Source organism: Henckelia pumila, chromosome 2 (assembly GCF_033568475.1).
Source record: "Henckelia pumila isolate YLH828 chromosome 2, ASM3356847v2, whole genome shotgun sequence".
NCBI lineage: Eukaryota > Viridiplantae > Streptophyta > Magnoliopsida > Lamiales > Gesneriaceae > Henckelia > Henckelia pumila.
In genome coordinates this window covers 86046026-86069514 of record NC_133121.1, presented here as the reverse complement: position 1 = coordinate 86069514, position 23489 = coordinate 86046026, and the positions used below count along the sequence as shown (strand labels likewise).

At 34.2% G+C, this 23489-nt stretch overlaps 4 protein-coding genes, 1 long non-coding RNA gene and 1 other non-coding gene across 7 annotated transcripts; 4 read left to right on the top strand and 2 right to left on the bottom strand.

Moving 5' to 3' along the window:
• The first annotated feature begins 4486 nt into the window (after positions 1-4486).
• Positions 4487-18239, top strand: LOC140882847 (uncharacterized). The gene is made up of 6 exons (XM_073289063.1): positions 4487-4614; positions 4746-4775; positions 17101-17151; positions 17236-17556; positions 17633-17850; positions 18141-18239. The coding sequence occupies exons 3-5, from the start codon at positions 17101-17103 to the stop codon at positions 17690-17692; spliced, it is 432 nt and encodes a 143-aa protein (XP_073145164.1). The 5' UTR covers positions 4487-4614; positions 4746-4775; the 3' UTR covers positions 17693-17850; positions 18141-18239.
• LOC140877846 (uncharacterized) lies at positions 9172-11071 on the bottom strand. Its single transcript, XM_073281436.1, has 5 exons — positions 10781-11071; positions 10531-10687; positions 10025-10419; positions 9595-9907; positions 9172-9533 (listed from the first exon to the last, which is right to left on the bottom strand). Exons 1-5 carry the CDS (start codon positions 11069-11071, stop codon positions 9172-9174), a joined length of 1518 nt encoding a protein of 505 aa, XP_073137537.1.
• Positions 10917-11022, top strand: LOC140885765 (small nucleolar RNA R71). The gene has a single exon (XR_012151181.1). It is a non-coding gene; the product is annotated as a small nucleolar RNA R71 (small nucleolar RNA).
• LOC140877845 (uncharacterized) lies at positions 13170-15895 on the top strand. The gene is made up of 5 exons (XM_073281435.1): positions 13170-13269; positions 13357-13695; positions 13776-14806; positions 14925-15379; positions 15655-15895. Exons 1-5 carry the CDS (start codon positions 13170-13172, stop codon positions 15893-15895), a joined length of 2166 nt encoding a protein of 721 aa, XP_073137536.1.
• A 190-nt stretch (positions 18240-18429) lies between the features above and the next one.
• LOC140882848 (uncharacterized) lies at positions 18430-21043 on the top strand. Of its 2 annotated transcripts, none has more exons than XM_073289066.1 (4): positions 18430-18523; positions 18691-18871; positions 20576-20668; positions 20759-21043. In XM_073289066.1, the coding sequence occupies exons 2-4, from the start codon at positions 18812-18814 to the stop codon at positions 20912-20914; spliced, it is 309 nt and encodes a 102-aa protein (XP_073145167.1). In that variant the 5' UTR covers positions 18430-18523; positions 18691-18811; the 3' UTR covers positions 20915-21043. The 2 variants fall into 2 exon arrangements, with proteins under 2 accessions (XP_073145167.1, XP_073145166.1); XM_073289065.1 differs by having other exon boundaries at positions 18432-18523; positions 18610-18871.
• LOC140882849 (uncharacterized) lies at positions 19120-23109 on the bottom strand. Its single transcript, XR_012150286.1, has 3 exons — positions 22895-23109; positions 19546-20201; positions 19120-19465 (listed from the first exon to the last, which is right to left on the bottom strand). It is a non-coding gene; the product is annotated as an uncharacterized lncRNA (long non-coding RNA).
• Between the last annotated feature and the right edge of the window lie 380 nt (positions 23110-23489).

Below are 23489 nucleotides of genomic sequence, written 5' to 3'. Positions count from 1 at the left end.
GTTGGACCATTGCACGACAATAGGTGTTTGTGGAACTTGATGGTTCTTAAGTCTTGATGATCTTGTTAATTTAGCATTTACTCTCTTGGGTACTTTTTGAAAAAAAAAACTTTTATTACATGTTTATGAGCAATCGACTCCATCCGGGTTGCGAGCGAGATGTTTGAAATCCTATTCATCTTGTTTGTGGCTAAGTTTGAGGATAAAATGGGGTTAAGCCTTGAAAAAATTAGTAAGTCATCAGTTCCATCCGGGCTTGGAAGGTGAATGAAATTCTATTCACTATTTCATAGCTAAGTATGCGGGTAATTATTGGGACTGTCAAAGAAAGAAAATTTGGTGCGTAATTTGCTTAAGAGAGTTTGTGTTTTGTTGATGGATTGTTGGGAGGAGAGTTCTTGATTGTGAGACTTGCACTGAATTGTTTTTAGGTCGACGAACAGTTTTGAAGCTTTGTTCTTTTGAAGTTGCATGTAACTGAGGTAACATGACATACACACACATTCGCATTCGACTGAAGGTGTATCATTGATGATTGAGAGTAGCTATGAACTTGTTTTTTATGAAAGTGGTTTTCTCTGAGGCTATGATATGCGTGATTCATCCTTGCTTATGTGTTTGTTCTGTTTCATTTTGTTTTTGCATAATTTGCTCGAGGGCGAGCAAGTATTAAGTGTGGGTGTATTTGATGGGCATGTTTGTGTTGCATATTTTATTATCATTTTATTGTTATTTGTGCGTGCATTCATTTGTTTTAATTAAGTTTTTGTTGGTTTTTCTTACATCGTGTCTACATTACACGCTCCCGTGTTTATTGTATAGGACGTAGCGTTTTGTCGAGGAAAAGATGGAAAAGCTATTGAGCAAGAATGAATTACGGAGCAGCAATGATCAGAAAATCATATTTAATTTTATAAAAGTCCAAATCCGATCTCTACCGTCTAGAATAGAGTTCAAGATGTTTTGAAGCAGCTGTCCAAATTTCAGCTCAATTCGACGGCTAGATCTCCAGATATAAATTTTACAAAATCGCTGCTTGCTGGAAAAAAAGCTGCGCGCTCGATCTGCATGTACTCGGTGTGCCCTAGCGCGCCTATTGAAAATTCGGGACAGTAAGTTGGGTGTTTTGTGCGCGCTCGATCGCACGTACTCGGTGTGCTTGAGCGCACCGACTTTTCCGAGAAATCTGTTTTAATTAGGAAACTTTCTTGGGAAGGACTCTAGTCTTTAAATACATCATATAACTCGAAAATTACTATCTTTTGATCACTTCTGAAGATCTTTAGACGGCTACATACAGAGAATTCATCTGGCGGCTAGGTTTTATCTTTCTTGTTCTTAGATTTTAATTCTTCTTGTTTTTATTCTTGGTTGAGGAAGATGAACCCTTGAATTTATTTATCTTCTGAGATTCAGATTTTCATTGTTTTATTTTTATCGAGTATCAAGAGTTGTTTTGGTTTATTTCATGCTCGTGTGTTTGATTATTAGATTGATCACCTAATAATTCTTTCGTACAATCTACTGCTAAATTAAAATTCAAATCCGTAATTATTTGAATCATCTGATTTGTGAAGCAACTATGATTAATATTTTCTGCTGTTGAATTTGTTAAATCGTAGGAACAACAATTGACTAGGCTAAATACAACCGTTGGTGTTTGTGTTGTCTAGCTTCATTAGTTTTAATCATTTGAATGCTACCGTTAGTTTAAATCTAGATTGTTGTTATCGAGTTAATTTATTGGTAAGAATTGATTTAGAATGCTGTTTTCTGATTAGCTAAAATTAAGGTGAAACAAGAATTAAATTTCCAATGATGAATATTCGATGTGAATTAATTATTTTTAGGGAATCGATGATCGAGTGAATGATTTCAAAGGTGTAGTCGACCGATACCAAGTCTCGTTAATTTATTGATCTTTCTTATTTTAATTTTTGCATAGTAGTTAGTAAAATCTAAAAATTCCCTTTTATTTATTTTCAGTATTTTTAAGAACACAAATAAATTTCACTTTTCTCGTGGGAACGATCCCTACTTTTGCTACTACATGTTTATTTAGTTAATCTGAGTTGGGTTAATTTGGGCGCGACACGACTAAGCGCTACCAATTATTATCAGATTAGTTAATGTATTTATGAGTTTTAAAAATATATTTTATAATAGTATTTTAACTAACTAATTATCTAGTATAATTTTACATTAAAAAGCCTAACCTAAACCACTCCAATCTCACGATAAAACACTTAGCCGCCACCTTCATCACCTTCATCAGACACCCTCCATCAGTAGCAGCCACCATACCCATAGCTTGAAGGTTTTTAACTCTGTTTGAAGATCTATTCGTCTCCGAGATCAATCTACGCGTCGGTAACGTATATTAGAGCAAATAAATCGCAATGGCACGTTTGATTCTCTTCTTGAACACCATTTAAATTATATTATACTGATTTTATGCATTCAAGATCTGATATTGCATGTGTATATGGTTTAGAATGATAAATTTCATGGATTTTGCATGTTACTCGCGTTTTTGCAAATATGGCTCAGTTTTGAGTTGTTTCTGGCCATGTACTGTTCGAACCTGCTGCACCTTGGTTAGGGGTCTGATCTAGGGTCCCTTAGGGTCAGGTTTGGTGGGTGGTTAGGGCCTGGAAGTGGCTGGTTGAAGGATGGGTTTGAGAAGGGCAGAAGCTGCCGCACAGAATTTAAGGGTGTAGAAGTTGAGTTCGTTTGAGCCATGCAACTGCTGGTTCGGGCTGGGGTTTGGTCTCTTAGGATCGGCAGGACCCTGGGGTGGTCCTGCCGGTGGTGCTCCGGCTAGGCGGTAAATATGTGGGTTCCTGGTCGGGCCGGGTTTTTTTGGTCCGGGTCAGGTCAAAATCATGATGGGTCAAGTTAGCTTGGTTCGGGTATGGATTATATTATTTGTGCTCGGTCATTTTTATTTTAATTAATTAAGAGTTTAAATTGTTAAATTAATGGGATTGGACTTGGTTAATTAGTTAATTGGACTAGTTTAATGTGCTTAAATAATTAATGAAGTGAGCCCACTAATTTGTCATGGGCCGTGTGATCCATGAGAATTATTGGGCCAAGTTGTGTCGGGCTTAGTAATTTAACGGTCTAATTTATAGGTTAATGGACTAGTTAATAATTTATTTGATTAATTTTAAGTTAAATAATTTAGATAGACTTAACTAATATTTTAATGAGCCCATTAGTTTTTCATGGGCTTGGGTGTCCATGAGAATTAACGGGTCAGGTCATGTTGGGCTTAATATTTTTTGGGCCAGTCTAGGAATTTTTGGGTTTAAGTCAAGTGGTCAGCAGCTCGAACAAGTCCTTGTTAAAAATAAAAGGTCCGTAAATATATATTTAATTCATGCATGCATTTTTATTAGATATATATAAGTATGATTTTTAAAAAAATAAATTATATATATATTTACGGGCTAATTTTCATGAAATAAAGAAATGATGAGAATTTTTAAGTTCATGCATCATGTAAAAATTTTTATGTTAAATTTGAAGGCATGTTAAGAAAAATAATATTTTTTATGAAAGTTGAAGTGAAGGTGGAAAGTGATGTGGTTGGAGGCCGGGATACCAAGTCCCGGTGACCTTCCTGATAATGTTTATGTTATAATGAGCTTATGGATCCAACATCGAGTGTTGGTGAAGTGGCAACACAGAGGTGGAAACCCCACCGCCACGTACATTGGTTTTTATGATTGATCAATCGTTAAGTATGAGGCCACCGACATGGAAACGACATGTTGGGAATTAAGAAATTAAGACATGTCAATTTATGAAATTTATTAAGTATGATGTTTCTGATATAATATGATGATGATGTTTATGATTAATTTATACATGTTCATATGCATATATTTTTAAGATCATGCACGTATAAGTATATTCACGTATTTTATATGATGTGGTCTTGTGTGTGGTTTCATGTACACTACAAGAAAAATGGGTTTTCGCGGCACAACATCAACAACGTTAAATAAAAGCACGCCGCCAATATTATTATTTACAGCACACCTATTCATGTGTGCCGTTAATATTATTATAGCTTATATAAACAACAGCTTGCAATAAATGTACGCCGTAAATAGTTATTTCAACGGCGAACTATATGTATGCTGTTAAAATTTTACATTTGCAGCGCATTCTACGCGCTGCTAATAGTTTTACAATAAATTTTTTTAATTATAATAATATATATTATTCATAGTATCCAAATTAGGCTCTTTAACCATCTGACCCTACTTATTCTTTTCAATTAAAATTATTTTTCTTCTGTTTACTACCATTAATTTAAGACAAAATTTTTCTTAAGTACGCAGTGTTGTAAAATTAATTTGATTTTCCTCGTCAATTAAGGTTTTTGTTAAAAAAAATTAGACTCTTTAATACAAATATTTAGTGAATAAAAGAGGGATTATTCACCGCCAACCCCAAAAACGTGATATTTCTCGCGATCTTCTTTCCCTCCTTTCCCTTTTCCTTTCCCTCTTTTCTTCGATTGATCCAATTACTGATCTCTACGGCTGTGAAGGAATATATACTCAAACATTCCTGTCATTTGTGATTCCGATTTTTAGTGTAAGGAGATTTCTTGCGACGACATTCTATGTTTTCTCCTTTCTTTTCCGATTTCTTCTCTGCCTTCCCCCCCCCCCCCCCCCCCCCCCTTTTTTTTTTTTCGTGAATCTGATATTTTTTTATTTTTATAGCCATGACAGAAACTCGTAAGAATTTATGCGGTAAATTGATCCCTATCAACTCAGTAAATTTTATTTTTATCAGAAATCTCTGATTTGTTATGGATAAGCGTTTGATTTACACAACCTCATTCCCTCTCAATGTCGTTATTGGACTACATTAATGATTGTGTTGGACAAATCGATAGTTCTTCATTTTTTTGATTGTGTTGAAAAAATCGACAGTTCTTTGTTTTTCTAATTCTGGACAGTTTGCAATTTAATTCTATTAAGCCGACAGATTGTGTATTATTTTATTTCAGACAGATTGGATTTTATATCCATTTTTCTGGAAAAATTCTGGACAAATTGATCTTGTTGAATAGTTTTTATGTGAAAGCTTGAATTCTCTGGTGTTAACTTCCTGTTATCTGATATGTGTCCTATATTGGTAGTTGGTGAGAGATAGTGGAGACTAAAATAGTTGTAATTTGGAATGTGATTGAATTATTTTTTTAGAGTATGAGATCATCATTACTAAATGTTTCTATGCAAAGCTTTTTATATTCTTAAGATCAATTAAAAAAATACATATATATTTATACAAACAGCAGCTTGTTTTTCTCTGCAAAGCTTTTTATATTCTTTTACATACAAGACCCTACATTATCAGCACTCCTTCACCAAGCAGCAAACCCCAAGAAACTGTACCCATAAACAAAACGCATAAAATATATTACAGGAAACGATTACAATGGATATTTCATATTGTGTTCGTGGTGAATCTGAAATGCCACAATGTGTTTGTATCCTTGTCATGTAAATAAATGGTTTTGTAACGCGTCGGTCTTCGAGTTCTATGCTTGTGGTTGCTATCTCAATATCTTGCAACTTTTTATTTCTGAAAATTGAGAATACCGAGTCTTGAACTATAGGATATCATGGCAAATTGACCTTTAAGTGGCTAAGGAGTGGAAATTGAAATTTTGGAGCTTTAACAATGTAAATATAAAGATTTTAAGTCACACATTGTAGCATGTTTTGTCTGGAAATTTCTCTGTTTTTTTTTCTTAATTGCACATCCTTTCTCATATTACCTGTGGAGATTTAATTGTTATATTTTAGGTACCGTTTGAAATTAAAGATATGATAATAATTCAGAGATTTTTAAAAAGTTAATAAAACTAAAAGTGTATGTTATTTCACTGTAATGTCTCTGTGAGAAAGGGATATCATCATATATTTATATAGATAGGCAAGGAATCCTATGCTACATCATATTTTTTTTTATTATAAGATAATTATATCAAGAATCATAGACAAATTGTAGATTGATCAAGATTTAATGTTTCTTTTACCTGATGAAAATATTTAATTTTAGTATTTTTTTTTTGTAATTTTAAGGTTTTGTTTACTTGAAAATTATTGAAAAATTCAATTAAGGAGAGAACTTGAATTGTATGATATGCAGGTTTCCACTGAATTTTTATTTATCTGCATGTATTATTTTGTAACCTTAATCCCTAAAATTCTTATTTCTTCATCCTCTTACTTTTAAAGTTTTATTTAGCTGTTTTTGTATGGTATTTATTTTATTTATGTTTTTTTCAGATTATTTATTATTATAAAAAAACCATTTTCTTTTTTAAAAATGTTGAATTTTGAATTACTTTGCTAATGCTACAATGTTCACATATTTTGAAAGTAAAGCATATAAAAACCATTTTTTTTAAAAAAGTTGAATTTTGAATTGCTTTGTCAATATTACAATATTCACATAACTTGCAAGATAACCATTTTTATTACTATATATACATATATATTGTTGCGTAATTTTATGTCTGCAAGTGCACGGTGTCAAGTTTTAATATAGAAAATGAGTCCAAGTCGATCCCACAGAGAATGAATAAAATGATATTATATTAAATATTTGCAACTAATAAAATTTTAATCCTATGTAGAGCTACGAGAATGGTTTGAGTTTAAATACCTAAAATTTGCAATAAATAAAATTAATTAACAACGAGTTCGCAAGACGAAAATTCAATGAGAGACAAATTCTAGAGGTTCGACATCACTTAACCATCCACCAAGTTAATTCATAAAGAAATCTATATCATAAATTCTTTTAGTTTATTAGCCAAAAATTCATATTATTTTCTACTACATCTCTCGAGTGTCAAGCAGAAATTCGTATTCAATAGCAAACTCAATATCTCTATCTAAGTTCAACTATTAAATCCGGTAAATTGCACAGTAATTCTTACAAAGGCTTCAATGGAGTTATAGGTCTCTCGAAATCTATAAACACCAATGATGTATTTTCCTACGGTCCTATTCAAAATCGCCTCTCTCGAGTGCTAGATTTCAAATAAATATAACAATTCAACTAATGATCAGTTAATTGAACGCAATCAATTCAGAAAAACACAAATAAACCGAATGAATAATTCTAATATATCAATCAAAATATCAAAAACATGGTTTCAAGTCAAGCTACATCGTCCCTCTAGACAAAGGAATTAGTTCATAATGAAAATAAAAATCAAACAAAATATGTTCTTGAACATCATTCAAAAATTAGGAGAAAGAATGAAATAAAAATGAAGGTAGATGATGTTTCTCCGTCTCCGGTAGTCGCTTCGTCCGTCTTCGTGCCAAGAATGCTTCTTTTCCCTTTTCCTTGTCTCTAGCCGTCTATAGCCTTAAAAAACTGATGAAAACCCTCGATTCTAACCTGATATATGCCAAAGAGTCCTTTTAAAGTTCGAGACTAAAAGTTTCCAAAAATAAGACATGTCAGGCGCGGGAGCGCCACCCTCGGGCGCAGGTGCGCCGCATTTTTGGGTTCCAGGGCGCGGGTGCGCTGTCCTAGGGTGCAAGGGCGCTGATCGCCGATAAATTTCTCAAAATAAGAGCTACAGGGAGCGGGTGCGCCGGTTTCGGGCGCGGGTGCGTTACAGCGCATCCAACTCGTGCAGCATTATTGCAAAAATCATAACTTGAGTTCTAGCCGTCGGATTGAGCTGACATTTTGACAGCAACTTTAAAACATCCCAAACTTTATTGTGAACGGTGGAGATCGGATTTGTATGTATCTATCAGCTCCTGTAATTTTGTAAACTTGCAGCTCCGTAATTACTTTTTCTGTCTCTTCTCGTTACTTTTTCTTCAATCCTTGTATCTCACAAAAACAACAACAAATAAGCATAAAATCTACTCGATACATCACAAAAGCCAAGTCAAATCATATCCAAATTAAGTGCATAAAATGCACTTATAAAATCCCCCCAAACTTAAACTTTTGCTAGTCCCGAGCAAAACGGTAATGAGAAATATAGTCGACCTCCATATTTTTACATTTCAAGATTCAATACACATGTCCGCTAATTTTCTCAAGAGTTCTCGTGTGTATGTGATTTGCCAATCTTGTCTATCCTCCTCGCTTTCGATACACTAGTGCAACAAGTTTGTTTCATAGATTCATCAATTCCGCTCTCTAGTTTAAAAACACTCCCCACCAAGTTCAACTTCTACTCACTAAGATCAAAAGGACTTTTCAAGTTATATTAAAAAATTTTCATAACATCGTTGGATTTTGCACCCATTTTTATTTTAGCCCCAATAATTACCCGCAGACTTAGCTATAACTAAAGATAAGATTCGGATTTCATTCTCCTCGTCTATAGCCCGGATGGAGCATCAACCTCATTTTATCCGCAAACTTAGCCATGGATTGGTGATTAGGATTTCAATCCCTTTCGAGGCCCGGATGGAGTTGTAAAAAAAAATTCTTTGTTGCTTTGGCAACTTTTCATCATTTAATAAAAATTTTGCCTAAATTATCTCTAAGCTTGTAGAAGTCTACCTCGATTTCAAGTATAAATCACCAAAGTTAAGAATCAAATCATCCAATTCACTCACAAAATCACAAAGCTTCTCTAATCCCTAGAGTGTCAACAATCAAGGCATAGTGAATATGAGTGAGAACTCAAGATAAAATATAGCTAACATTAACACTTTTAACACCAAAAATTATTTTCATCATAGGCCAACACAAATACACATCATGCTAACTCAAACTAACTCATCAAAAAATTTCACAATTTTCAAATTTTTTAAACACCCCCCAAACTTAAATATGTGCATTGTCCTCAATGTACGATAATTCAATAACAAGAACGGAGGAATGCACATACCTGTGGCATGACCGTTAGTAGTCATAGCCCATCATAATTTCGGGGGCAGGTACATTGATACTCGATATTTCTTTACAAGGACCTAGAGTAGAAAATTCAATGTTAGCGCGTGAACAAGACATGCACTCAAGAAAATTAAAAATTAAATAAATTAAAAAATTAAAAATACTAAAACAAAACAAAAATAAAATAAAATAAAACTTGGGTTGCCTACCAAAAAATGCTTGGTTTAAAGTCTTCAGTCCGACTTGAAGCTGATTTTAGCCAATTCCTGTCACTTTATTGGAGGTTTTGTTCCTCTCTTTCACCCTCCAAACATACTCAAAAATTATCTTGGACTTAGTTTTCTTTTTCACCTTCTTCGCCACCTTCGGATCTCGCCCACTTTTCAACTCTATTCCTACACCAAAATTATTCACAGAAGAATCAAATAAATCAATGTTATTACAAGCACGTACTTCATCTTGGTAATTCGTGGTCTTATAAATATTAAAAGTGACCGCTTCACCACCAACTCGTAGAGTTAATTCACCCTCCTGCACATCAATTAAAGATCTTCCAGTTGCCAAGAATGGTCGCCCCAAAATTAGAGGGACATCTTGAGTTTCTTCCATGTCAAGCACTACAAAGTCAGCAGGGAAAAATAAATTTATCTACTTCTACCAATACATTCTCCACAATACCGCGAGGATAAGTCAGAGAACGGTCAGCCAACTGCAGAGTAATAATGGTTGGTATCACCTCACCAAGCTCCAAAGACCTGAAAATAGACAAAGACATTAAATTAATACTTGCACCTAAATCATATAATGTCCTATTAACAGTTGCATCACCAATAATACAAGGAACAGTAAAACTCCCTAGATCTTTCAATTTTTGTAGTAGTTTCTTTTGCAGGATGGCGCTGCACTCCTCTGTCAACTTCACCGTCTCAAATTCTTCAAGCTTTCTCTTCCTTGTCATCACATTGTTCATGAAATTTGCATAGTGTGGCATCTGCTCCAAAGCATCAGCGAATGAAATATTTATATGAATTTTCTTGAAGATGTCAAGAAACTTAGAAAACTTCTCATCCAACGCTTTTTTCTTGAACCGCTGAGGATATGACATAACAGCTTTTGGCACAGGAGGTTTTTCAGGCATAACTGCAGACTTGCTAGAATTTTTACTGACAGATTCTTTAGATTCAACCTCAATCTCTTCAACTAGATCCTCATAATCCACTACTTTTGGTTCATCTACCCCAACTTCCTTACCAATTCTCAAAGTAACAGCCTTGCATTGCTCTATTGGATTCACCTCAGTGTTGCTAGAAAAATATCCTCTATGCTGATTCGTCAAGGCATTTGCAAGTTGACCAATTTGTATTTCAAGATTTTTCATAGAATCACCCACATTGGTCAAGTGTATCTTCATATTATCAAGCCTATTCTCAGTTCTCTCAAATCTTTTTGTTGACTCAAAAATAAAATTACCAACCAAATCATCCAAAGATGACCTACCCTCATCTTTTTTATTATTGAACTCCGGTGGAGGATTCAATTCATTATTATTATTTACATATGAAAAATTCTCATGATTGCGCAAACTAGGATGATATTGATTTGGTACATGATTACCTCGATAGTTGTTGTAATTCCTGTTGTTCACATATTGAGCTTGCTCCACACTCTCAAATCCATTAGCAGAATTTACGACACTCACCAATGATGCTGTCTCAGTAGAATTTTGATTCTCTTTGGTCAGTGCAGCCAACTGTGTAGAAATAGTATCCATCTGAGCAATCAAAGCAGTGAATGCATCAACCTCATGAATTCCAGCAGGTTTCCTTATCGCAGATCTCTCACTCGGCCACTAATAACTGTTAACCGTCATTTGCTCAAGCATCTCATAAGCCTCCACAGGAAATTTAGCGAATATCGAACCTCCAGCTGCAGCATCCACATAAATACGAGTTGGCCCATTCAAACCATTGTAGAATAACTCAATCTGTTCCCAGGCCGAAAAATTATGGTTCGGGCACTTCCCAAGCAATTCCTTGTACCGCTCCCAAGCTTCATACAGTAGCTTATAATCTTGCTGTTTGAAAGTTGTGATCTCAATTTTCAGCTGGACAGACTTGGCAAGTGGAAAGTACTTAGCTAAAAATTTAGATGTCATGTCTTCCCATGTAGTGATGCTCCCAAGAGGTAATGACTGCAACCAACTACGAGCATTGTCCCTAAGAGAGAACGGGAACAATTGTAGTCTGATGGTGTCTTCAGTAACACCATGAATCTTTACTATGTCAGCAATCTCCAGAAAAGTACACACGTGCAAATTTGGATCTTCAGTAGTTGCACCCCTGAACTGATTCTGCTGCACCATATTAATCAAAGCTGGCTTCAACTCAAAATTATTTGTTGTGATATTCTGCCGAGCTATCCCAGAATAATGATTATTGATCACCGGTCGAAAGTGATCTCTGATTGGCATCGGAGCATTATTGACAACTCTTTCTCTTTCTTCAGCCATTTGTTGCAACTCTTATCTTCTAGCTTTTCTCAAAGTTTTAGTAGTTTTCTCGATTTTCGGATCAAAGAGCAGTGAGTCGTAACTTTGGATTTTTTGCATAAACTGCATAGACAAGAAAAATTTTAAAATTAGAAGAAACAAAATAAAATAAAATGCTCTAAATCAAAATTAAGACTAATTAGCACAATTTAATATAAATCAAATAAAATTCATTCCCCGGCAACGGCGCCAAAAACTTGTTGCGTAATTTTGTGCCCGAAAGTGCACGGTGTCAAGTTTTAATATAGAAAATGAGTCCAAGTCGATCCCACAGAGAATGAATAAAATGATATTATATTAAATATTTGCAACTAATAAAATTTTAATCCTATGTAGAGCTACGAGAATGGTTTGAGTTTAAATAACTAAAAATTGCAATAAATAAAATTAATTAACGAGTTCTCAAGACGAAAATTCAATGAGAGACAAATTCTAGAAGTTCGACATCACTTAAACATCCACCAAGTTAATTCATAAAGAAATCTATATCATAAATTCTTCTAGTTTATTAGCCAAGAATTCCTATTATTTTCTACTACCTCTCTCGAGTGTCAAGCAGAAATTCGTATTCAATAGCAAACTTAATATCTCTATCTAAGTTAAACTATTAAATCCGATAAATTGCACAGTAATTCTTACAAAGGCTTCAATGGAGTTATATGCCTCTCGAACTCTATAAACACCAATGATGTATTTTCCTATGGTCCTATTCAAAATCGCCTCTCTCGAGTGCTAGATTTCAAATAAATATAACAATTCAACTAATGATCAGTTAATTGAACGCAATCAATTCAGGAAAACACAAATAAACCGAATGAATAATTCTAATATATCAATCAAAATATCAAAAGCATGGTTTCAAGTCAAGCTACGTCATCCCTCTAGACAAAGGAATTAGTTCATAATGAAAATAAAAATAAAACAAAGCATGTTTCTGAACATCATTCAAAAATTAGGAGAAAGAATGAAATAAAAATGAAGATAAATGATGCTTCTCCGTCTCCGGTAGTCGCTTCGTCTGTCTTCGTGCCAAGAATGCTTCTTCTCCCTTTTCCTTGGTCTCTAGCCGTCTCTAGCCTTAAAAAACTGATGAAAACCCTCGATTCTAACCTGATATATGCCAAAGAGTCCTTTTAAAGTTCGAGACTAAAATTTTCCGAAAATAAGACACGTCAGGCGCGGGAGCGCCACCCTCGGGCGCAGGTGCGCCGCGTTTTTGGGTTCCAGGGCGCGGGCGCGCTGTCCTAGGGTGCAGGGCCGCTGATCGTCGATAATTTTCTCAAAATAAGAGCTACAGGGAGCGGGTGCGCCGGTTCCGGGCGCGGGTGCGCTACAGCGCATCCAACTCGCGCAGCATTCTTGCAAAAATCATAACTTGAGTTCTAGCCTTCGGATTGAGCTGAAATTTTGACAGCAACTTTAAAACATCCCACCTTCATTGTGAACGGTGGAGATTGGATTTGGATGTATCTATCAGCTCTAGTAATTTTGTAAACTTGCAGCTTTGTAATTACTTTTTGTCTCTTCTCGTTACTTTTCCTCCAATCCTTGCATCTCACAAAAACAACAACAAATACGCATAAAATCTACTCGATACATCACAAAATCCAAGTCAAATCATATGCAAATTAAGTGCATAAAATGCACTTATCATATATATATATTGGGAAATATGAATTCATATATTCGTATGTTAGAGTTCAAAATGGATAAGGAATGGATTCATCTTCCTTCAAGGCTTCTACCCGAGTATGAAGAAGGGGTTCAAAAATTTCTTGTGCAAGCTAAATACTATGCCAAAACACGTGAAGTAATTTTGTGTCCTTGCGTACGTTGTAAAAACAAGAAGTACATGAAATTTGACAAAGTGTACGAGCACTAAATTATTAAAGGGTTCGATCCTTCTTACTTAGTTTGGTATTTCCACGGTGAAACTGATGTCCAACAATTTCAAGGTGAAGGTAGTTCAGGAGGAGTTCAGGAAGAGGAGGATGAAAGTAGGGAGGCATTTCACTTATATAGAGATGTATTCGTCCCAGATGAAGAGGTTGAAAACATTATGTCTAATGCAAGAGATTATGAGTTTGATGATTTATTAAAAGATGCAGAAACACCTCTTTTCCCTGGTTGTACAGCTTATACAAAGTTTTTAGCAGCTGTCACATTATATAATTACAAGTCCACCAATGGTCACACTGATAGTAGTTTCAACGATCTCCTTAAGATCTTAGGTGACATGCTTCCAGAAAAAAAAACACACTTCCAGAAAATGTTTACTCAATGAAAAAGTTGTTGAAACCATTTGATTTAGTATATGAGAAGATTCATGCTTGCCCAAATGATTGTTGTTTATTTAGAAAGGAGCTCAAAGATTTAGACTCGTGTCCAAAATGTGGTTCCTCAAGATGGAAAGTGGACAAAGTTACCTCCAAATTTCGTGAAGGAGTTCCTGAAAAGGTGCTAAGGTATTTTCCCGTGATACCAAGATTAAAAAGGATGTTTAAATCAGAAGATATGGTTGAAGACATGATTTGGCGCTCCAATCACAAAAGTCAAGATCATATGATGCGACATCCAGTTGATTCAGTAGCTTGGGATACAATAAATCACAAGTGGCCAGCTTTTACATCAGATCCTAGAAATATTCGACTTGGTCTTGCGACAGATGGATTCAACCCTTTTGGTGACCTTAGTTCCAGATATAGTTGTTGGCCGGTTATGTTGGTCAATTACAATCTTCCTCCATTGATGTGCATGTCAAATGAAAATATAATGCTGACATTATTAATACCAGGCCCAAAGCAGCCAGGAAATTATATAGATGTACACTTGGAACCTCTTGTGGAGGATTTGAATGAGTTGTGGCACACAGGTGTAGAGGCGTATGATGCATTTAGCAAGTCAGCCTTAAATTTGAAGGCTATCTTGATGTGGACAATACATGATTTTCCAGCTTATGGAAATCTAGCTGGATGTGCCACAACATGGAGATTTGGTTGCCCAATATGTGGTGAAGATGTGTGTTCTATGTGGCTTAAGTATAGTAGAAAGTTTTCATACTTGGGACACAGAAGATTCCTTGCTCCCGATCATGCATATCGTGACAAAAAAAAGTGGTTTAATGGTAAGAAAGAGAGAAAAGGAAAACCTAGGACTTTGAGTGGCTTGGCAATTCTCGCCGCGGTGAAAGTCATTGAAAATTATTGGGGTAAAAAAATAAAAGGCGAGAATCTCAATAGTGAGAAGATAAAGAGGAAGAAGCAGGTTAGTTCAAAAAATGTACAAAAACCAGTTCAAATGTGGAAGAAAAAGTCAATATTTTTCAATTTTTCATACTGGAGTGTAAGTACTTTTGCACATATATTCAATAGTTTTAACAGATTTGGTTTTTTATAATAAGTTGTTAGGGATCCTAAATTATTTAGTGCTATATATGAAATGTCTTGATGGTTATTTGCAGGGACTTGTGCTACGTCATAACTTAGATGTGATGCATGTTGTAAAGAATGTTTGCGAGAATATCATAGGCACGTTGTTAAACGTGAAGAGCAAAACTAAAGATGGTGTTAATGCTCGCAAAGATTTGATGCACTTGAACATTAGAAAAGAACTACATCCTCAAGAAAAAGGAAAAAATATGTATCACTTGCCTGCTGCACCTTACACCTTATCTAAAAAAGAGATGGATGTATTTTGCTTTAGGTTGAAGAAAATAAAGCTACCTGATGGCTATAGCTCAAATATTGGTAATTGTGTTTCTTTAGAAGATCGTAAGCTTATTGGGCTGAAATCTCACGATTGTCATGTTCTAATGCAACAATTGCTATCAGTAGCATTGAGAAACCTTTTACCAAAAGGTCCACGTAGTGCTATATTTCTGTTGTGTGCATTTTACAATGAATTATGTCAAAGAATGTTAGACAGAAACCGTTTATAACAACTCGAAGAGAATATTTTTGAAACTCTATGTATGTTGGAAAGATACTTTCCACCATCTTTATTCACGATCTCGGTTCATTTGACAATTCATTTAGCAAGAGAAGCTCGTTTTTGTGGGCCTATCCACTTCCGTTGGATGTATCCATTTGAAAGATAATAAATATTATTTTGTATTTTAGCCCAATATTATGTTATACGACTAATTAAAATTTGTTTTAAACATTTTTATTTACAATTTGTTTTTCATTTAGATTTATGAAAACTCTTAAAGAGTATGTGAAGAACCGAGCAAGACCAGAGGGTTGCATAGCTGAGTGTTACCTCGCAGAAGAACGAATGCGATTTTGTAGTGCTTATATAAAAAAAGCGGCTAGTATTGGTGTTCGTGCTAATAGGAATCAGGACTTGGAGAATGGATTAGTGGAAGGTCGCCCAATTTCTCAAGGAATTGAAAAAAATTTAGAAGACCATGTGTTGCAAGCTGCACATTGATATGTGTTGTTCAACACTGCAGAAGTTGAGCCTTTCTTACAGTGAGTATAGTTAATTTCATACGATATTAGCCTTGTATATTACATAATTCATATATATATATATATATATATATATATATATATTTATGTATGTGTGTGTGTGTGTTTTCTAACAATCACCTTTAATGATTTTAAATAGGATGCACATTGAGGAGCTTAAACAAACAGATCGCCGTTTGTTAAGTAATGAAACTTTGTTGCAGAAACGACATATGGAAACATTTTCTCAATGGTTATCAAAACATGTTCCTGATAACTCATCAGACCGGATTCAATGGCTGGCACATGGTCCAAGAAAACATGTTATATATTATACGGGTTTTTATTATAAATGGATATCGATTCCACACAATCTATGTTGGAAGGTCGACACAAGATAGTGGTGCTTCAATTGAAACAGATACTGTTTGTCAATCTAGATCTAATGATGATTCACATATTGTTGGAAGAGTATCATACTATGGGGTTATACGAGATATTGTGTTACTAGACTACTATTCTTTCAAAGTTCCGGTTTTTAGGTGTGATTGGGCAAATCATGAAAGTGGCATAAAAATGGAGGATGGTTTTACATTGGTTAACTTACACCAAGTTCTAAGAACTTTTGAAGGCGATCCTTTCATTTTAGCATCTCAAGCAAAACAAGGTTTTTATTCTAGAGACAGTGATGAAACAAACTGGTATGTGTTGCTAAAACACCACCTCGAGGTATTCAGAGCCTCAATTTGCTTGAAGAAGAAGCATATACATCATCCACACCTCTTGATGTGTCAACACTTGATATTAACATTACAGAAAAAGAACCGTATGAAAGAAATGAATGTGAGAGAATTGATGTGACTGATCTGTGATTTAAATTTTAAGTTGTAGATTTTATTTTAAATGGAAATAGTTTCATCACACGTTATTTTTTTCCTTATTTTTATTTTTGTTTATTTTAGTGTAGATTTTAGTTGATCTGTGATCCAGAATATAGTTCAATATGTTTCATTAAACTTTATTTTCTGCTTGTTTATTTTAATGGTAGATTTTTAGTTGATTTGTGATTCAGATTTTAATATAATCAGTTTTCATAGTTTTCATGTTTATTTTTAGTGATTCATCATGTTGAATTACATGTTTAACTAGATCATTATATTATATGTATATTTATATGCTAAAAAGATGAGAAGATTGGGTCAAAAACGCAGCAAGGCTTCTGTAGATGAAATCCAGGTGATATTTTATTCATTTGGTACTTTTGTTTATTATTTTTAATAAAGTCACAGTCAATAATAATCTCTTTATGTTATTTTGTAGGAAAATATAGCTAATAAGCTATCGGGAGTGGACTTCAACACCCCACCCAATTCATCAAAATATTTGCGTAATAAAGAGCTGATCGATGATGCCAAAACTAACAAGAAAAAGGGATGTGGTCCATCAAAGTTTAATTTGGTTAGTGGCCAAAAAAAGCCCAAAGAGCTGGAACGCAATGAGCTGGGGCAGCCAATTGGAGATAATTCAGTTGCGTATGCTACTTTTCTAGGATGCATGGTAAAAGAATTTGTGCCTTATACATTAGATGGATGGAAAGAACTAGACGAAGGACTAAAAAATAAGATTTGGCGTTGTCTTCAGGTAACTCTTATAATTGTTTTTTTAATTCATTATTTATAACAAATTGTAAAAATGTTTTATGTCTTTTAATGTGTAGCTGAACTATAAAGTTGAGGAGTGGGAAAAAGATTTAATCTTTCAATTAAAGGTTAGGTAAGTTGTGGCGTGATAGAAAGTCAAAACTCCAAATTCTTATTCGAGAAGTTGATGCTGGTCGAGTGGCTGCACGAGATCTTAATCTTTTGAAGCCTGAATTTATGGATAAAAATGAGTGGGACTTGTTTGTGAGGAAGACATTATCCCCCATCATTTCAAGTAAGTATCAAGTTATGATTTTATTTAATGTTCGATACACGTGTATAATTGCCACAAATCTATTTTAGAATATAGAATGTCTATTTTTTTTTTCAGCGTGCACTACATTTTTCTATGGTTTGTAGTTGATGATTATATATATTGGGGTAGTGTGGAATACATTAAATTTACACAAAATAATAAGTTGCACACCAGAGTATTAACAAAAATATTTAAGTCATTTGTGGACTGTGTATGGTTTATTATTTGTTTATTTACACAATCAATTATATATGTATTTTTATTTTCAGGAAAAAAGCGCAAAGTATATGGCGATGAGGGAGAAACAAGTTTACAACCACACAATGAGCAGGAGAGGTTACACTCGTTTGACTCAAATTATGGTAAATATATTACTTGACAAACTCTATGAAAGTTATTTTTAAAGTTTTCTTATATAAATAAAGATACATTTTATGAATTATGCTTCTAATGCATATATATATATATACATATATATATATATACATATATATATGTATATATATATATATATATATATATTTCTATGTGTCTCATACTCCAGGAAACAACAAGTCCTACAGATGCACCAATTACAAGAACAAAGGTGTGGTTGGAAGGTCATATGAAAAAAAATGGGCAACCTATTAGTGACGATGTTGCAAATAAAATGGTAATGAAATCAATTCTTTGTCATTTGCTAATACAAAACCTAAATTTGTTATTTTCTAAAAAATATTATCTATTTGTTATTTGCAGAAAGAAATAGATCAATGTGCACCTGAATCTCATAACACTACTAACATTGCTGATGATGCAATTAACATTGTTTTTGGAAAGGAAACTAGAGGTAGAGTGCGCGGAATGGGATTTGGAGTTACACCATCAAAAGTTGGAGCATCTGCGCAACAAACTGGAACAATGAAACAACTTCAAAGCACTGTGAATAACCTTAAAAAAAATGCAAGAAATGGAGTCCATGTTTTTCCAAAATACGAAGCATCAAAATGATCAAGAAAAGGTTAGTAATTGAATGAAATCAGATAAAATAAGTTTGATGTTTCTTTGATGTTCATGGATTTTTGGAATTTAGACAGTGTTATTCACATGATCTGAAAATCGTGTTTCTTGACTAATAGCTTTTGGATTTTGAAGACATAATTTGAATGAAATTTGTAGCTCTGTTGTTAGGCTTCAATTTGGTGTTAGAATCAGATTATTTTGTTTAAAATTGAAAGATATATGCGCATTATTCTGAAACTGCTCAAATATGCATGAAACATTGCACTTGAGTTTTATTTGTGTTCCTGCATATAGAAATAGGCATATTAAATGACCTTATACTTCAACATCATGTCTCTTACTGCACTCATCCGTATTTTCCTTGAGTTGCTCTTTGATTATTTTATTCCTATTGTTCTCAAACCCATCCCTTTGATTGGATTGTTTCCCAATTTCGTAGGATGCTTCTTATTCTTAGATTTCTTCTTTTCTTATATTTTTCTTCCTTATTGAGCCTCCGACTCGACAAAAAGTTCAGGTTTAGCATGCCGCAGATTTTGCTTTAACTTCTTGTTTGACAGCACCATCTTTTTTTTGTCATGTCTTCTTCTAGCTGCAAGCAAAAAATTATGTTACATGCTAAGTGATATAAAATTACAGAGTCGTTGGGAATCAATGTGTTTCCAGTAATACCATGCATCTACATAGGTTTCAGGGAAATCTGATCTGTTCTCGATCAGGGCACGCACTTGATTTCTCTTAATCATAATCAAAAGCCACGGTTTGCCCTTTGAAAGCAAAAACTGCTGGCATAAATCCCTTTTGAATCTTTTAGATTTTAGCTCTTCATCCTTTGTTCAATTTTAACCCCTCTCCATCAAAAATCATTCTTTTTCTTCTGTTCATTCTCAAAGGATTTTGCTCACTTTCAATCTCTTAACTTCGACACACCCCAGTAAGTTCCTGGACTTTAGTTTGAAACATAACTGCATAAATAGAACAGAATTGAAGGTCGAAATAAAATTCCGAAGCTTCAGTTTCGAGGGCCCTAAAAAACTTGATATATATCCAACCTTAATCTTTTGATTTCATCCAAGAGAACCTCAGTTTCCACCTGCTGCTCAAGGCTTTCACTGTCCAGCTCTGAGATCACATATTCTTCTTCCAATTTGCCAAATCTACTCTCTCTCCAGGCTTCCTAATTTCCTCTCAACATTTTCCAACTTAAGTAACAAGGTTCTCCTTTCGGTTAGAAGATAAGAGGATACTGAACTCTTGGGAATAGTTCATAGTCGGGGATCTTCCCACAATTTTTTGTCCATGTTGCATCCGTATATGTTGATAGAAATCTGCATACATAATTCCATGGTATCGTTATCGTTAGCATATAATAATCACGCAAAATGTATGTTATTTATCAAGAGGTTAAGGAAAAGTAATAAGAGCCTGGAACTAAGAAAGAAGAGAAAATTTTCCAAATGAATCTGGAATTTGCCGTGACATTGCTCCTTTCGGTTATGTAGTATATTGATTTTACACTATTTTAGAATGATTCTATTTTCTTTGAAGTGCCAATAGCTTGTTACAAGAAATTTGGATGTAAAATGAAATTTATATGATTTTTTGAAGTTAAACTTTACACAAAACTTGTAGTTAATTGTATTTTCTTCGATTTTTCTATGGTTTTTGAAACTTGTATGTTTGTTTTTATTTTAATATGCAGGTTTCTAGTGTTGGTGGTAACATTCTTGAGAATGATATTGGAAAAAAAAGTAGTAATGTTGATAATTATAACCAAAACCAAGTTGCAACCCAGGTAACTATATTCAAATTTTGTGTTGTCTAAACCAAAATATTTTATTAAAGTACACACGGTAGAACTAATTTTTATATTATTTATATGCAGTCAAATTTGAAGAATGTTAGCCATGAATATATTCCTGAAAATACTAAATGTAAATTGCTTCATTGGTGTGGTGAAGGAGTTGTTGCAGAAGGGCGAATAACATCTACAGATCCAACAGTAAAAGTTCATCATGTTCCTCTCGATGGATCTTGTTGAAAAGTTTGGATTGATAGAGTTCTTGTGGAGCAGGTAGACCTAATTTGACCAAATTCTGAAATGATTTTTCTCGATGACGCTATAGGAAGCACAATAGCATGGAATTTCTAAATTTATTATTTTGTGTGACTGATATAGATCCTATTTACTCGAGACTTAAGGATATTTTTGCAGAAAAAATCATATTACTTGGTGTTTTTTTTCAACTTCATTACATTGGATCAATGAGAATGAATGTTTTTTAATTTGTTTTTATGTTATCTTATTATTTAGCATTAAGTGTTATGATTTAGTGTGATTATTTGTTTAAAACTTGATGTAGTGTTTCAGTGGTTAATAGGATTAAATAGTTGCATTGTATATTGGGAGCTAAAAACACTTTCATACAAAAAACGTATGAATAAAATTTTTTATATCGCGAAAAATTTTATCAGCAACATACAATAAGCACCGTAAAAAAATTAATATAAACACAACAGCAATAGCGTGCAATGCACATCGTTAATAACGTCTAAGACAGCGTGCATCGCATGCTGCGAATAGTGTCTCACTTTCGATGGCATGCGATGCACGTCGTTATTAAATTTATTGACGGCATGGAGCACATGCTGCGGATAGTATCTCACTTTCGAAGGCAAGCGGTGCACGTCGCTATTAACCTTAACGACGGCGTGCATGTGCACGCTGCGGATAGTGGCTCATTTTCGACGGCACGTTTTGCACGCCGCTATTAAAGTTAACGACAGCTTTCATTTGCACGCTGCGGATAGTGGATCATTTTTTACGGCCCGTGTTGCATGCCGTTATTAAATTTAACGACACACCGCGAATAGTACATCACTTTCCATGGCGCGCGGTGCACACTGTTATTAAAGTTAACGACGGCGTGCATCGAACGCCGCGGATAGTACATCACTTTCAACGGCTTGTAACTTCGCAACGTGCACCGCATAACTATCCGCGGCGCACATTGCACGCTGCGAAAAGTCTTTTTTCTTGTAGTGGTAGTTACACAAGGATAAAACGTGCTGAGCCTCTAGGCTCATTAGATTTAAATGGTGCAGATGAGTATGAGAATAATGAAGAAAATATGGTCCCGACTGGCGGCGAGGGTGTATGAGCATCCAGGCAGCTAGCACTCGTGACCATAGCTCAATTTATGATTTTGATGTTTTGAGAGTTAAAACAAATATTCCGCACATGATTTATTATTTTGATGTTTGAGATTATGCATGGAGGATTTTTATACTTAAGTATTTATTTTCAAGTTTGCATGGAATTAATGGAGAAATATTATTTAAGTATTTAATTATGAAATTTTTGTGCATGAGGTTTTATCATGATTTAGTAATTAATTTTATGTATTTATTTGCATGTAATATACGTATATATATATCTATTTTTGTATATTAAGTTATGTATGAATATTTTAATTAAGATATATGCATGTATAAATATTAATTTAAAGTAAAGAAATAAATTGGTGTATAGTATATTTTTATTAAAAAAAAATCAGAGTAGTTTTTGGGTCGTTTCATTTACACCTTTATAAATCAACATGATCAGCCCCTTCACACATTTATCCATTACATCAAAATTCAAGTTCAAATGCCCATAATATCAAGCCGAGTTTATTATTTTCAATATATAACTTCAAGGGCATAACATAACATGATATATAACACATATCCAACCATACACACATGCAAATGGATCGAATAAAACACATAAACATTCTTATTTCTCATAAAATTTTCGAAAAGTCCCAATTAAATGCAAGCTTCTAACCCATATCAATCCACAACACATTCTAACAATTAAGAGATGAAATTTTCAAAAATTACAAATCATGCCCACTGATTTTTCACCAAAAAAACCGTCCCATACACATATATTGATTCAAAACTCGAAATTAATCATGATTTGATTAAAGAAAATACTATCATATGCTTGGTGGTCAAAGAAGTACAAATATCTTGCCTCAACTTAGAAAAGAACAAGGAAAGGGGAGACAAAGGTGCTGCACTCCACGACCAGCAGCTGAAATGGCCTCCTAGGATCGGATTCAAGGCAGCACGGTGGTGGGAGGCGGTGGCCGGTGGCCGGAGGTAAAGGATGGATGATGGCCGATGGCTAGGAGTGAAGAAGAGAGTGAGGGGCGTGAGATTGGGGGCTAGGGTTTGGGAAAGGGGATGATTTTGAATGGTGTGGAATATTCTAAGTGTATTGTATGTATATGTATTAGTTTGTGTATGTATAGGTAGGTGGTGTGTATGTGGTGTGTACTAAAAAGTGTTACTACACTTATAAAAGTGTCATTCTTACTATTACAACTTTTACTCTACAAGTTTTGCACCTAATTTAAATTTCTAAGTTTAAAAATCATAAAATTGAATATAAGAATGAAATTTTACTAGTCCGAGTTCAAAAAGGCTAATTTTAAGAAATGTTGAAAGTTAAGTTCAAGAATGCACTTATGCGATTTTTGACACGCGGAAATTTTAAAAATAAAAATCCATTTTTATTTTCCTCCACTCTCATAAATTTTAGCTCTCAAAAATTAATATTTAAGGTT